We start from the raw sequence: 15,779 nt of genomic DNA, 5'->3' as shown, positions 1-15,779 counted from the left end.
ATTGGTTACGAAATTTGGGAGCAAGAACGGTGCCCGGATCGACAGCATCCTCCTAATGGGCCTTGGCCTCAGTTGTGGGCAGTTCTGCAGTTGGTGGGTTCTTTTTTACCAATCCCTATATGTGTAACTTTCTTAAGAGCTCTCACAGTTACCTTGTAACTTGGACTCAGGTGATCCAACATCTGTAACAGTTCTATGAAAGACATGGGTTATTGAATGACTAGACAGGGCAGTTAAGCCTGAAGAAGGGTAGTTCAGATTCCACTTTCCAGACAGCTTCTTTTGTTACCTCAGAGCAGCTGGCGTCATCCCCGGTAACAAGTCTTGGTTGTTTATTGTCATAACCTTGTCCACGCAAGAATTTAACATAATCTTCCCTCCAGCATCGTATGTTAGGCCTGGGTTAATGACCCTGACAGGATTGATGTGTCCTGATCCATATGCAAATTCTTCTTCAGGATTAGTCTCAGCACTCATGGAAAAAACTGTACAGAAAACAAAAAAAAAAACCCATAGTTTAACATTTTTTGTGTTTTCTTGCACGTGCAAAAACATTTGAAGATGGTAACCATCGATTAAATAATTACCTGTTGTCATCAGAGCAGACTTAATGGCAGCAGGAGACCATGTAGGATGGAAGGACTTGATCTAAGCTGCTGCTCCAGTTGCACGTGGGCAAGCCATGGATGATGGATGTGCTGGAGATTATGTTGTCTCGAACTACTCTTATATCCCCTTGCAATCCTGTCACACTGTTACCTTGGGACCATGCTGCCAAAATGCATGTCTGCTCCAGGGGCTGCTAGTTCGGGCTGCAAAAGATCAACAAGTTGATACAGAGAAAAAAGAGGAGGCATGTTAGTGGACAAATGGATTTCAATTCAACTCGATGATGTCACTTGTTATATAAGAAAATGAAACTACATATGGAGCCAAATCATTCCCTTGTTGGATGCTCTTGAATATTGTTGCAGTTGGTTTTCTGTTGAAATATCAATACAAAGCAATTGAATTAGTACTGTGCACATAAACATCATTTGCACTTTCACACCAACAGAATTGTGAAATTGAGGAAAATACCTAGCCTTGTTCACATATTTTGAGATATCAAGTCCATCACAATCCCAAATGAGAAGCTGGAAACTGTAGGCCACATCTTTGTAACAACCATCCTGCATATAGTACCGATTGCTCCTGCTTATGCTGGCAGTCCATCACCAATTGAACCACAAAGGACTATTTTCCCCTTCACCAATTTCTTGTCCAGTGAGCCTGTGTGCATTGAGTAACTAATTACAACGTTTAGCCATCCAATGTGTGAAAATATGGATACTTTTTTTGAACAGAGCCATTATTGAATCAGCATTCATCTCGTTTCCCATTTTACCAGGATATGGACGCGTTGTATCCTTCTTTGTTATATTGGACATCTCCAGCATAGAATATGGGGTGCATATCGTGCTCAAGTGTGAAGGTATATATAGAGGTTCCCTGAATGGTAAAAAATGGTCATTTTTATATCTAGTGGTGCTTTAGAATTCGATGTAGCTTGTTATGGTACAGATTCTTGCTTCTGCTTTCCTCGTAAAATGCTCAATTTCCTAACTTGACCCTGGTCAGAGATTTCCTATCTATTGTGCTAGCAGCCACAGGGAGAAACCAAGGCGAAACATTGCTGACTTTTGCAGGATCAGGATCTGAATTACCAGCAGAAATGGATGCAAGTACTCCATTCTTCATTGCGTGGTAAGCTCCATTCGCTATTGAATCATTAAAATTCTGTCTAGGAGTAGACCCTCCAACAGAAAGAGAAATTATATCAACTCCATCGGCAATAGCATCGTCAAATGCTGCAAGAATGTCAGCATCAAAACATTCATCAAACCAGAAAATTTTGTACTCAGCAATGCGAGAAGGGGGAGCCCCTCCTCGAGTAGTTCCTCGGGCAAGGCCTCCAATGCTTCCACCAGTAACAAAGTTCCCTTCTGCAGTTGATGCAGTATGAGTGCCATACCCTTCTGTATCCCTTGGCGATATAATATCGTCTTTACCAAATATTCCATTGGCTCGGTGGTATCGAGCTCTGATTATTTTACTTTACATGCGTTGCAAATCCTAATGGTTAGAAATGTATCACAACGAAGTATTTATGCATGCTTGTTTGGGCACTTAGAGGGTTTACTTGTCGCGAAAGAAATCTTGGCAACTGCACTTCCATTTCTTTGGAGGTGGAAAGTCCTTCATCACTGAAACTTTCAGATTCTGGCCAAACTCCCGTGTCAAGCATTCCAATAACGATTTTGCTTCCAGTATTAGCTCTTCTAACATGCTGGAGAAGCCCGTGAAGGCCCATGGCCTCCTTGAATGGAGTTGTTTCCTTTCACTGAGAAAAAAATTACTACCACAATTTCAAACACATTCTATCTCTCACTCAACGAATTTGATACAGTTCCTCTTCTCTTCTATTTTTTTTTTTATCCCCGAAGTAAAAAACCTTTTGCTTTTGTGAGAGGGCGTGGAGCCGTGGACTATAGAGGCCGAGGTTGTTTCCATTTAGACCTTCAGCAGCAGAGGGGATCATTTTTTATAAGGAAACTTTGAGGGCCCAGCAAACACGGGTCTGGAGTGAATTAATACAAAGAGCCCGTATGTGTTAAGACCCAATTTTAAATTCGCGTAACCCCCCCCCCCCCCCCCCCCCCCCCCGCGGAACCATCACGCTGGGGTTTCCTAACCGTTACAAAAACAGCAAATAGGACTCGACTTACCACCGAAACCTCTTCTCTCTCTCCTCCTCCTTCTTTCTTCGGTTTATTTTATGCCAGTTTGTCCTAGGTTTAGGGTTTCAGATCAGTCATGGAAAATTCCGATCCCAGAATACGGGCGGGCTCTAGTCGAATAATGCTATCAACAAAACAAAAACTCTCCCCTGTCTCTCTTAACGCCTCCCAAATGGTATTCATCTATCTCCTTACTAATCTTTCTTTTTCTTTTTCTTTTCTTGTAATTAATACGGGCTGGGGTCTGTTGTGTTGCTGTGTGAAGAGATCAGTCCCAGTCGACGAGGATTGTTGCTGGCGGCTGTCGTTTTGGGTGGAATGCGCTGGAGATTGTAGGGTCTGTCTCTGATTGACAGGTGTGGGCCCATTCTTCTCTCAGGATGTTGGGTTTGGTGGCTTCCTGTGCCACTTGGATTCGACAGCCATCAGTGTGCGCTGAATGCACCTCACCCTGTTCATTCTTGGGAGAGCTGCTGGCGTTTACTTGGTTAGACTTCTGGTTGGTTTTGGACTCTAATCTTCAGGTTCCAGTGCCACCTTTGGGAGAGATGCCGCTGCAAAAAAGGCAACGTGCAACCACATAAGTTGCTGCTTGAATTTGGTTTGGTTTTTTGCTAGTTTCGTTTCTTTTTTAATGATTACGTGTTCTGGGTCAATGGTCTTTTCAGTTGCTATTTCGTTATTGCTCTATGATTGATAGTATCGGTTTTGTTTTTGTAGCACTGGACTGATAGCAGCCTTTACAGGTCGGTGTAGGTATAATAAATGCGTTGATTAATGTATGAACCTCTTTTGATCACTCTTTTGCTGGAGATGCAGAGGATGTTCCTGTATTGTCAACCAGTCTCGCCTGTGGTTCGTATATGGAAATTTCCAGCAATCTAAGGTAATCATTGGCATTTATATTCAGATTTTTTTTTTATGACGCTGGAACCTGCTGATAATGACAGGATCAACATCTTTTAACATCTTGATTCTCATCAAGTTTTGCGAAGTTCTCATTAAACTTTTTATGCATTGAATCACACCAAATGTTAAGATATTGTTTAGGCAAAACGATCATCGGTTTGTTCTAGCTTCTTGCAGAGTGCATAAGTGAGGCAGGCCTGTCTTAATTCCTTTCACCTTTTCATTTTCTTCACTCATTCTTCTATTTTTCTCCTTTTGAATTATAAATTAACCTTGCGAGATTTGCATTTTTTAAAATGTGTTCTTTTGTTTTTCCTGTCCTGGCTCTGTTGTTCTGTTGCTAGAATCGACTGTGAAGTTGAGTCCTAGACCGACTCTGAGGAAAAATTTCTTATCAATATCGGTCGCGACCTCAACTTTTCAAGGACTTTTAAAGCTTCTACTGAGTGTTGTGACTGTAGTTGTGTCATTATAAGCTGAAAGTGGTGGCATAAATGGTTTCATTGTACACTTAGCAGGCAAAGAGCAGATTTGTATTCAAGAATGACAGTGGTTGTAGTGCTATCAAATGGTGCATTTTGTGCACCTTGATAAGCTAGGCTGCCATATAATATCGGCCAGGTAATCGATCTCCATAGATCAAAACATAAATGGTTTGACCAGGTCCTAGCATGATGACTGGGATGGTAAAGGGCTTGAGATAGGAGGCATCATCACCATCAATTATGAACATATGGTTGGCTATGGTGAAGAAAAGTAGCTGATTGGCTGCAACATTGATGACTCGAAGGAGGTTTGACTCACCAGAGTCTATCGTCGAAACTATGGTCGTAGATGAAATATCAAGTCCATGAGATCATCTTCTATGAAATACTCGTGTGATGAAGCTTTCGTGCACTAATCAAGTTCCATTTATTTTAGTTGAAGTCTTGGAATTGGTCTCTGTCTCCCTAAAAGGCTACTGGGTTATACCCCATTAAGCACATTTCCTGGCCTCTCCAGCCGACAAAGAATTCTTAGATTGTTACCATTTGCAACTTAAAGCTAAGTTTTGTTTTTCCTTTTTGGATAAAGCTAATTTTGGAATAGCGATCCGGAGTGAGAAAGTTATTTAATTTGATTTAATTCATGTATCAACAATTAAGATTTTCTTTGAATCTAGAAAAAAGTAGCTTTTCATATTTTTGATGAAGTTTTTTTTATATTGATCTTTTTCCGTTGGGTGAAGTAAGATGTTTTTGGCTGAAACTGCAAATAGCTACCCAGAAAAATTTCAACTGCACCCTTCAGATTCGCAGCCTCTTTCACAAGCCCTTGAGTTTTGATTCGCTGGAAGAATGACCGAAGTTTCTCTATAATTGTCACCGACTCGTATTCGCCTCTATTTTCTATAATTATCTGATCGTGCGCATCCGAAATAATACAATGCAGTCAACTCGGGATCATCCTCCCTTTACATTTACCATAATAGTAGAGATTGTGTTTCCATAGAGTTTCGAGACCAAGAAATATAATCCACTTCATCATCCTGCCACATTGGGGATGAATACCCCCACAAAATAGGACAGTAGATTTTGCATTAAATTGAATTGCATATACTATATAAGGTGGTGTTGAATCAATCTCCCGTACAAATCTATTTATTTACGTTGACTATCCATATTTGCCTTTTTCTGATTTCAAATACCAATAGTTTTCCTATGTTAGGATCAGAATATTGAATATCCTCCGAAAGTACATTAAGTTTTTTCTTGTATTTGGTAATTTAATGGCAGCATTATTAAGGAAAACTAGATGCGCCAGCTAGCATCACATCTAACATCTTAATATAAATTAATTCGATTGACATTGTAATTTATGCAAAGAAAGAGTGTGAGTCTAAAATTTCTGAAGTGCAGAGCAGATGGAAGGCATGCAAGTTTTGGGTTTGGCTTTGGCTTTGATCCTTTTCATGATCACCACACATGCGCATGGCCAATATTACTCTCAGAGTGTGCCATATGAATCCTTACCAGAGAGAACAACCAATCTCCACTTCTTCTTCCACGACACACTCAGTGGTAAAAACCCTAGTGCTGTTCTTGTTGCCCGTCCCAACATCACCACGGGTCAGTCACTAGCTCCGTTTGGGAGCATATTTGTCTTTCATGATCCTCTTACAGTTGGGCCCGAACTGACCTCCGAGGTCATTGGGAATGCCCAAGGGCTGTATGTATCATCTAGTCAAGATATACCATCTCTAGTGGCATATTTTGATTTTGGATTCACCACCGGCGAATTTAATGGGAGCTCCATTAGTGTGTTTTCAAGAAATCCCATAATAAATACCGAGCGTGAGCTTGCCGTGGTTGGAGGGAGAGGAAAGTTCAGGTTGGCTAGAGGGTTTGCTCAGTTGAAGACTTACTTCATAAATGCAACTAATGGTGATGCCATTGTTGAGTATAATGTAACTGTGATTCATTATTAAGTTAAATGCAGAATTAACTTGACATGCAAATTTGGTGGTTGTAATTGAGTTTGGGATTGAATAATTCAATTGAAATCTCAAAAATCTAGCCGGAGGCATGCCGGGATTATACCCGATAATTGTTTAATAAATAATCCAGATATGTTAATCTGATACGTTTTATTTTCATTATTTGGTATCCTCCCGTCTTTCTTTCCGGAATAAACACTATTTTATAAGAAAAAATAATTATAAAACAATTATAATATAATGGTAGAACTCACCTACAAATACAAAATAAATCAAGGAGGCTCATCCGAGGGCTGGGGCTAGCATTCAAGAAATCCAGTAACAGGGAAGGAACGTGAACTTGCTGTTGTTGGGGTGGAGAGGAAAGTCCAAGAGCCCAGTGTCCAGAAGAGTCCGGCCCTTCTCACTAATTTTCTTTTTTTATTTTTTTTATAAAGAATAAAGACGTGAAAAGTAATATATGATTTTGCTTTTTATATATGGTTTAAACTCCCCCGAGTTTCGCTCCTTGAATGAAAGAAAAACCGTTTAAAATGCCTTTTTGTCCGTCATTCTGGTTTTGCTTCTCCCTCTTGCAGTATTAGTGTACCTCTCTCTCTCTCTCTCTGCAACCCATTTCTACTTCAATTAGCAATCCAATTTGCCAGTTTCAATATATTTTCTATATTGCTTTGGGGGTCAGGGTGTGGTGTGTGGGAGAGAGTGATTAAAGAAAAAGGAGAGGGTTAATTCATTAATTTAATTAATGGCATACAAGGTGGATCATGAATACGATTATTTGTTCAAGATTGTGTTGATTGGAGATTCAGGTGTTGGAAAATCCAACATTCTTTCCAGATTTACTCGTAATGAATTCTGCTTGGAGTCCAAGTCTACTATTGGTGTTGAGTTTGCTACGAGGACTCTTCAGGTTTGTATGTTTCAATTCTACGTATCATCAAGCACATATAGACATCGAGATCTATATTTCTTTTTTTATTTGCTTTTAAATTCTTTTTTTTTTTTTGGCTTATGCTATGCAGAGTCTTAAGATTTGATGTTTTTTTTTCTTATTATCAGTTGCTGTGAAACAAATCTTGATTTCCAAATTATGGTATCGATGCCACCATCCAATTTTTAGGTTTTGAATCTGTTACTTTATCCATCTCTTGTGTGGAATTGTGCTTGAGCGTGCTAGCGCTTGCATTTTTAGGTATTGTTGCAGTCGTGATCTATATATATATATATATATATATATATATATATATATATATATATATATATGAAAGTGGAATGCATATTGCGGGGTGTTTAAAAGTATAATAATAATTATTTTTTAAAATATTTTTTATATAGCATAATAAAATGATATAAAAATATAAAAAAATATTAATTAAAAATAAAAAAATAAAAAATTAATCTTTTTTAAATATTTTAGAAATATAAAAATAAACCTGCCATATTAAAAAAAAAAACCGGAACACAGTTCTCGAAAACATTGAATGGCTTCTGAACGCCTCCCTCCATATGTGGGAGGGACCTAAGAATCTCGTTGCCGATTCCTATGATGTTACGTGCCAACCCGTTGCGCTACAAACGGAAATTTACAGGCTTCTTAAGTTTTGTCAGCAATTTTATTTTATTTTTTTATTAAATCACGAAATATTTTCAACAATCAAGTAGAGTATTAAAACACAGAGCTAAGATTAGATGGAGAACAGGAGAACATTTTAGATTAGATGGAGAACATGAGTACTTAAGTGACCTGTCGCTTCCCCTGCAAGAGTCCCTCGTAGCAATTAAGGTTACCTGTTTCCAGAATTTGAATTTGTTAGTTCTTTTGTTTTTTTTTTTTTGCTTTCTAGTTCTTAATTTTTTACCAATTAATTTTTATTTTTTTTTAAATAAAGCTAAGATTTACTATTATGCAGGTAGAAGGGAAGACAGTGAAGGCACAAATATGGGACACAGCTGGCCAAGAAAGGTACAGAGCTATCACCAGTGCATACTACAGAGGTGCAGTTGGTGCCCTTTTGGTTTATGATATAACCAAGAGGCAAACATTTGATAATGTACAGAGGTGGCTTCGTGAGCTAAGGGATCATGCAGACTCTAACATTGTCATCATGCTGGCTGGAAACAAAACTGATCTGAACCATCTCAGATCAGTCTCAGCAGAAGATGCTCAAATGCTGGCCGAGAAGGAATGCCTTTCATGTCTTGAGACTTCAGCTTTGGAAGCTTCCAATGTTGAAAAGGCATTCCAGACCATTTTGTTGGATATCTACCAAATTATTAGCAAAAAGGCACTGGCAGCACAAGAGGCAGCTAACTCGACAGGACTTCCCCAGGGGACTACTATTAATATTGGAAATTTGTCGACGAATATCAACAAGAAAGCTTGTTGTTCTAACTAACAAAGTTTGTACCTTACGGATTCGTAAAACAAGGATAGCAGAATATATTTCATTTATGTGACAGACATGAACGAACATTCATTTTGTTTTTCACATTTTCGCAGGATGTGAGCACTCCTCTATGTTCATTTATCAGAGCTCACATGGCATGGCACTTCTACTTATCTATGTAGATGATATAATTTGAACTGGTTCAAGTTCACTTGTCATTTCCAATATTATCCATCAGTTACGATCCAAGTTTGATATCAAAGACCTCGGGGATCTTCTTTTTTTTTCTTGGTATGGAGGCCCATCAAGATTCTCTGGTTTAACTCTCACACAATCAAAATATGCCATTGACTTGCTCAAGAGATCTAATATGGCTGCTGCCAAACCTTCCCCTATGCACACAAAAATGATTTTAGGCCTTTATTGGGCTCCATAAGCAGTTGATTAGATCATGACTTAGATTTGTTCATGCTCCGAAACGATCCGCACGGAAAAAATACAGTACCTTTCCATTTTTCCCGAGGGCATCCAAGAAGAAGTTAGACTTGAAAGGTGATTAGCGTTGATATAATTATATATCCGACAACTATGAGCGTTTTAGAGCCGCGATAAATAGCTGTTTCTGCGTTTCTGGTGGACAGACAAGGGGATATATCCGGGCGTTTTGGTGGGGCTGCACCGGTATGCGCACTGAGATTGATTTGTGGTTGAGTGCAGTTAGCAGAGGTCCTACCATTGATCATTGATCAAAAACAAAATAAAGTTCAGAGGTTGTGTGGAACCCTTACTTTTTCACAAATTCCGACCCAACATAACGCATTCACGTTAGACAAGGATGGGTTCCACAGTATGCACGTCAAAAATGGATCCCCCGTCGCCTTTGAGAGTGGGAGCACAACCCAGAGGAGCCAAGCCCCAGACCACCACTTTTCTAGCATGGCGTCATTGAGTCTAGCTTTTTTCTGTTTGGGCACAACCCTGCTTTGATTAATCTTTTCCCCCCCAGAGGAAAGTGAAGATATTTATAAACTCTGATTATATTGATCGCATGCCACCTATAGACTATAGTAATTATCTCTGATAAGGTTCGATCATTTTGACCGAGTCTTTGTAGTTTTGATTTTTAATGCCATCCCAAATCAATCAAATCACCGATATGATTCGAACTCAATGACGCTGAAGAAAGGGATATCTTGCTTGAATACATATCCAATAGGACAGGTGGACAACAATATCTTCTTAATTTATATTTATGGAATTATACGGTCCGTAGCTCCTTAATCTGCTCCTCCACAGCTACATGTCCCTCTCCTCACTTTTTACTTTAAGAAAAAGAGTTAACCGCGTTCACATTATTTAATAGTAACGTCTGCAGTCGAATTAGATGCTGGCATGTGAATTTCAACACCTATTTATAACATTGTTATCACAGTGACCCACAAGCCTCGTTTAAGGTCCTTCTCCATTCCAATGGGAAACCTGGCTTTCCCGGATGCCCAAACTCTCTCTGAAGTGGGAAAAAAATCTACTAGCACCATGCACAGCATAAAAAGTTAAATGCAAGGTTCCTTTTAGTCGTTGATTCCCCCGAGGGAGACTTATTGCTATTCTTTTTATTGTTAAAACCCCATTATACCTATTGGACCAAGAACGACGTCCAGTATTAAATTAATTAATGTAGTGCTTAAAAATTATAAAACTTTATAGGCAGCACTCGGCATAACATGCGAAGAAGTTCCTAACTACACTTTGAATACGATTCTTAAGTTGTATAATTAGGTAATTATTTGTTCCTAATAATTTAATTCATTCTTTCTAGTTAAAATATTTTTTAGTATATACTTTGTATTTGGTAGACCAAGACGGATTGTGACTAATACCTTGCAAAAAGTTTTCTTTGATAGAGAAGAGAGCTCTTTAATGCTTAAATAAGTATTTCTTTAGAGAGAGATGCTCTGAAAATATATGTGTAGTAAAAAATAAAGATTGTGAACATTTGTTCTGAAGGTCTAATGGAATACCTATAACCCATGAGTTTTGTCCTTATGTGAGGAGAAAAATCTAATGTGTAATCTTGCCCTAATAGCATTTAATAAGAGGTAAATATCTCTTACATATGTATTAATGTTTGATGAGAATATGGTGGGTTCTTGGAGGACTTTTATACATATAAAAAGGTATAGGTAGATTAAGGTTCAAGACGTCAAATGTAGCTAAGCTAATGAAGACGAAGTTCTTCCCTGAGTTTAGATCCAAAGAGGTTGGTCATTCCCTTGGGCGAGCCAAGGGAGAATGGTTATTCTCTAGGGCATGCCTAAAGGAAAATGGTCGTTACCTTGTATTTGTCTAACTGTCAAGTTCAAGTACCTTAGATCTAGCATGTTTTTCAGACATGCGTTACCTTGGACTTGGCTAACTATCAAGTCCAAGTACCTTGGATTTGGCATTTTTTCTAGACACGCGTTACCTTGGACTCTAGCATGTTTATTAGATTCACGTTACCTTGAACTTGGCTAACTATCAAGTCCAATTACCTTGGATTTGACATGTTTGCTAGACACACGTTACCTTAGATCTGTGATTTTTTAGACCCATGTTATCTTAGACTTGGCTGGCTGCCAAATCCTAATGCCTTGGATTTGGCATGTTCGCTAGATCCACGTTACATTGGACTTGGCTAAATGCCAAGTTCAAGTATCTTGAGTCTAACATGTTCATCAAATCCACGTTACCTCGAACATGATAGATGACCAAGTCCAAGTACCTTGGTCTAGCATGTTTGTCAGACCCACGTTATCGTGGACTTGGATGATTGTCAAGTTCAAGTGCCTTAAGTTTGGTATGTTTGTCAGACCCACATTACCTTATTTTCTTGGGCATGCCAAGGAAGGATAGTCATTTTCCTTGGGCATGCCAAGGAATGGTCATTCCCTTGGGTGTTCCAAGGGAGGATACACATTCTCATGGGCATGTCAGGGGTTTGGCGTACTGTCAAGCCTAGCAAGCCTGAGTCTTGGCACATTGTCAAGCGTCTGGGTCTGGCTAACGCTAGACCTAGCGTTCCCAGTGCTTGGCACAATGCCAAGCCCAATCGCGCATGAGTTTGGCTAGAGTTAAAACCAACATGCCAGGGTTTGGCACACCGCCAAGCCTAATCATGACTGGGTTTAAAGCACTACCAAGCATTCCCGGGGTTTTGAGCACTACCAAGCCCAATCATGTCTGGATCTGGATGGTGTCACACCCATTGTGTCCAAAGCTTGGCACACTATTAAGCTTCCACTCACGGCATACTCATTCCCTTGAACATAACCAAAAAGGGTAATAAGAGTTTTTTAAGCACAACAAAAATAGGTTAATCAACTTGAACACTCCTTTCCCACGTGTAAAGGGCACAAGAGGGTGATTTTTGCTTATATATTCAACTTTAATTTTAAACCAAAAGATAGGGACTGAAGTCAAGTGTGCCGATGTTTAATTTTAAACCACTCCATTAAATTAAATCTATGAACTAACAACATGAAAACTTTCATGAATGATTAGAACCCATCCCGATGCCCAGCCTCGGTTACTCAAGTATAAAAATCGAGTAAAGCTAGCCATCAGCTTGTCACAAAACACTCCGACTCCCTTCCCAAAAAATATTCGTCTCTGTCAACTTTCCAACTGTTTTAGTTCTTCCTTACACCTGGTTGGCTAGATGGAGCAACCGGAGAACAGGAAAGTAGGACGTGAAGCTAAAGAATCAGACGAGGAAGAGAAATGGGTTCGTGATTCTTCCGTCGATTATAAGGGAAGAGTTCCTCTTCGAAGTTCAACTGGAGTCTGGACAGCCTCTCTTTTTATCATCAGTAAGTGTAATTTATTTGTTAATGTCAGTGCTATTAAGAAACTTGTTCTTCGGTTTTTGCTCAAGTGCTCAACAGATCTGAATTCTTTGCATCATATTTCATCTCTGCTTAATTCTAAACACTGTTACCTTTTTTCGTGAAGACTGAAGTCAATGGTCAACTAAAGTAGTATTACAACTCATTCCACGTGGATTCATCTCCACGTGACTAAATAGAAATCTTTGGATGGCTATGAATTTTTCTGTAGAGACAAGAACTAAAATGTCAAGAATATACTCCCCTAAGAATGAAAGAAAAAAAGTTTTATCTCTTTTTCTTTTTTTTTAATCAAGGATTATCAGTGGCCGTCTTGTTTTAACTGTTGTATGTATGTTTATATGTACGCGAATGTGTGTGTATTGATTATGTGAAATTGAGTAAATTTTGATGCAGCAAATGAGTTTAGTGAGAGGCTTAGCAACTTCGGAATAACTGCCAATCTCATCTCATACCTCACCAAAGTGATCCATCAAGACCTCAAAACAGCAGCAAAGAGTGTGAACTATTGGGCAGGAGTAACAACAATGATGCCCTTGTTTGGAGGGTTCCTAGCTGATGCCTACACAGGCCGGTTTTCAATGGTCCTGCTATCATCCCTCGTATATCTTTTGGTATACATATATGTCATTTCATTTCATTTCCTTTTTTTCTTCTTCTTGGCTTTCCGAACAAGAAAAATATACTTCGACTTTCGATTAATGCCTCAAGGCCCTTTATAATGTTTGACAAGGTTACTGTAATGTCCAAACTAGGGTCTGAGCCTCTTGACAATGTCCCAGTTCATTCCAAGTCTAAAACCATGCGATGTAGGGGGGTGTGAAAAGGCAAGAAAGATCCATGAAGTGGCTTTTTTCCTTGCTATGTATTCCATCTCCCTTGGAACAGGAGGTCACAAGCCATGCCTCCAGAGCTTCGGAGCTGATCAGTTCGATGATGATCACGCTGAAGAAAGGAAGAAGAAGCTGTCTTACTTCAATTGGTGGAACATTGCAGTTTGTTGCGGCCTCTTCCTTGGAGTAACAGTCATAGTTTACATCGAAGACAACATGAGCTGGGGTGTTGCAATCCTTATTCTCACTATTACAATGGCTGTTACTGTAGCAACATTCTATATGGGAAAGCCTTATTACCGATATAGGTTACCAGAAGGGAGTGGTTCGACATCCATGTTGCAGGTTTTGGTTGCAGCTATAAGGAAGAGAAAATTACCTTCTCCTTCTAATCCTGCTCTTCTATATGAAGTCCCCAATTATAAAATCCAAGGCAGACTTTTAGGACACACAGACAGGCTCACGTAAGAAAAATTTTCTGCGATCCAAGATTTTCTTCCAGGATAGCACGTTAAATTCTTTAGTTAATTATCTAATTACAATGAGCTCCAACCTTCCCAGTTGAGGATCATGCTCTTTTAAATGTAGACTTCTAGCAAAAGAAAAAAGTCCTCGCACAGAACAGACGTGTTATTATCCTCGTTAAGCGCCAAGTAATCAAACGAAGTTTATTGTTTTTTGCTTTTGGTTCACAGGTTTCTAGATAAAGCTGCAGTGCTTGAAGAGGAGGAAATTTCAAATGAGGTGAAACATAACCCTTGGAGACTAGCAACAGTGACAAAAGTAGAGGAGATGAAGCTTGTTCTGAACATAATTCCTATATGGTTAACTTCATTACCATTTGGATTATGTGTGGTACAAACAGCAACATTCTTTGTTAAACAAGGGGCTACGCTCAACAGAAAGATAGGTCACAATTTTGAGATCCCACCAGCCTCCATTTTTTCTCTCTCGGCCGTCGGGATGATTATCTCTGTGGTCATCTATGACAAAATTCTTGTTCCATTTTTAAGGAGAGCTACCGGCAATGAAAGAGGCATTAGTGTCCTCAAAAGAATTGGTAGTGGCTTGATTTTTTCCGTAGTAGCCATGTCGGTTGCAGCCTTGGTTGAAAGGAAGAGACAAAAGATTGCCGAAGAGGATATTGATGTGCTAGACGGAGAGAAAAATGTGGAATTGCCAATGAGCGTGTTCTGGCTGGCACCCCAATTCTTGATTCTCGGCCTGGGAGATGGGTTCACTTTGGTTGGCCTGCAAGAGTTTTTTTATGACCAAGTTCCTGATTCAATGAGAAGTTTGGGCATGGCTTTTTTTCTTAGTGTGCTTGGAGCTGGGAACTTTTTAAGTAGCTTTCTAATAACCGCCGTGGATCGTATTACAGAGAAAGATGGCAAAGGTTGGATTGGCAAGGACCTGAACTCCAGTCGCTTGGACAAATTTTACTGGCTTTTGGCAGCCATCAATTCCGTGAATATATTTGTTTATGTGCTCTTTGCGAGGAGGTATACTTACAAAACTGTGCAGAGAAGGTTGACTGCGACTCATTTGAACAAGGATGATGGGATGGAGTTGATGCCCTGAATTTCTCGGAATGTAAATTGTGTGGAGTGTGCCAAAAAGACGTTTAAAAATTGTTGCTTTTTTTTCGTTATCCATTTGTTCTTGGCGTGTTGAATATTCCCGAGAGATTTGTGAACTTGTAACCGGTAAGAAAATGACGAAAAGATCCATTCCCTATAAGGCATGAGTGTAAGATTTACTGTTGGAAAATAAAAAGGTTTTATAGGTAGGTTAATTAATTTTGACAAAGTCAAGGATGTTATTTAACCTGTAGAGTACGAGTTGTTTAAGTTTATTTTTTTATTTTAAATTATTTTTCTTTATATTTTCAAATAATTTGATGTGATATGTTAAAAATAAATTTAAAAAAATAAAAAATATTTATTTAATATACTTTTAAACAAAAAATATTTTAAAAAATTATTATTATTACAAAATCAAACGTGCTATGCATGTACATAAACTGCTAGAAACTCATACGAGATTCTCACCATCATCATTCTTTCCTTATTCTAAAAGAATAATTTGAGGTACCAGACATCAAAAGTGAAACTCAAAGAGATCAGGGGGTTTGTTGGTATAGTTGGACGGAATTTTATTTTTTTTAAGTGTTTTAAAAGTATTTAAAAAAAAAATTAAATATTTTTTATTTACTTTAAATTAATAGGTTTTTAGTGTTTTCAAATCATTTTGATATGCTGATATTAAAAATAATTTTTAAAAAATAAAAAAATATTATTTTGATGTATTTCGACATGAAAAGTAATAACTGCAACCACATTACTAAACAGGTTTTGAGGTTTTTTGTTGATTTTTTTTTTTGATTGAGGTTTGTGGAATTGTAAACCTGAGTATAAAATGTATTTGATAATATGTGGTGTTGAATTTTTTTTATATTAAATAAACTAAAAAATATCAAAAGACTGAATTTTAACTTTAAAAATAAG

At 38.5% G+C, this 15,779-nt stretch overlaps 3 protein-coding genes, 1 long non-coding RNA gene and 1 pseudogene across 4 annotated transcripts; 4 read left to right on the top strand and 1 right to left on the bottom strand.

Annotated features, from left to right (window-relative positions):
• LOC18101403 (cucumisin-like) lies at positions 1-2,553 on the bottom strand (annotated as a pseudogene).
• A 151-nt stretch (positions 2,554-2,704) lies between these two features.
• LOC112328406 (uncharacterized) lies at positions 2,705-4,875 on the top strand. The gene is made up of 2 exons (XR_002983279.2): positions 2,705-2,955; positions 3,046-4,875. It is a non-coding gene; the product is annotated as an uncharacterized LOC112328406 (long non-coding RNA).
• A 620-nt stretch (positions 4,876-5,495) lies between these two features.
• On the top strand, positions 5,496-6,309 carry LOC7487990 (dirigent protein 4). The gene has a single exon (XM_002312092.4). The coding sequence runs from the start codon at positions 5,593-5,595 to the stop codon at positions 6,154-6,156; it is 564 nt and encodes a 187-aa protein (XP_002312128.3). The 5' UTR covers positions 5,496-5,592; the 3' UTR covers positions 6,157-6,309.
• A 377-nt stretch (positions 6,310-6,686) lies between these two features.
• Positions 6,687-8,664, top strand: LOC7487989 (ras-related protein Rab2BV). The gene is made up of 2 exons (XM_002312091.4): positions 6,687-7,075; positions 8,076-8,664. The coding sequence occupies exons 1-2, from the start codon at positions 6,911-6,913 to the stop codon at positions 8,559-8,561; spliced, it is 651 nt and encodes a 216-aa protein (XP_002312127.3). The 5' UTR covers positions 6,687-6,910; the 3' UTR covers positions 8,562-8,664.
• Positions 8,665-11,994: 3,330 nt separating this feature from the next.
• LOC7487987 (protein NRT1/ PTR FAMILY 5.6) lies at positions 11,995-15,081 on the top strand. Its single transcript, XM_002312089.3, has 4 exons — positions 11,995-12,403; positions 12,836-13,053; positions 13,195-13,736; positions 13,968-15,081. The coding sequence occupies exons 1-4, from the start codon at positions 12,253-12,255 to the stop codon at positions 14,851-14,853; spliced, it is 1,797 nt and encodes a 598-aa protein (XP_002312125.1). The 5' UTR covers positions 11,995-12,252; the 3' UTR covers positions 14,854-15,081.
• Positions 15,082-15,779: the final 698 nt, after the last annotated feature.

Source organism: Populus trichocarpa, chromosome 8, assembly GCF_000002775.5.
Source record: "Populus trichocarpa isolate Nisqually-1 chromosome 8, P.trichocarpa_v4.1, whole genome shotgun sequence".
Classification (NCBI taxonomy): Eukaryota; Viridiplantae; Streptophyta; class Magnoliopsida; order Malpighiales; family Salicaceae; genus Populus; species Populus trichocarpa.
Note: the sequence above shows the minus strand (reverse complement) of the source record. Positions and strands in the feature narration are given on the sequence as shown.

What these genes read in the sequence shown, in the direction of transcription:
- LOC7487987 (XM_002312089.3), top strand. Translation starts at nt 12,253, where the DNA reads ATGGAGCAACCGGAGAACAGGAAAGTAGGACGTGAAGCTAAAGAATCA. An exon ending in CATCCCTCGTATATCTTTTG is followed by an intron (nt 13,054 to 13,194) that starts GTATACATATAT and finishes TGTCCAAACTAG; the next exon opens with GGTCTGAGCCTCTTGACAAT. An exon ending in GGACACACAGACAGGCTCAC is followed by an intron (nt 13,737 to 13,967) that starts GTAAGAAAAATT and finishes TTTGGTTCACAG; the next exon opens with GTTTCTAGATAAAGCTGCAG.
- LOC7487990 (XM_002312092.4), top strand. Translation starts at nt 5,593, where the DNA reads ATGGAAGGCATGCAAGTTTTGGGTTTGGCTTTGGCTTTGATCCTTTTC.
- LOC7487989 (XM_002312091.4), top strand. Translation starts at nt 6,911, where the DNA reads ATGGCATACAAGGTGGATCATGAATACGATTATTTGTTCAAGATTGTG. An exon ending in TTGCTACGAGGACTCTTCAG is followed by an intron (nt 7,076 to 8,075) that starts GTTTGTATGTTT and finishes ACTATTATGCAG; the next exon opens with GTAGAAGGGAAGACAGTGAA.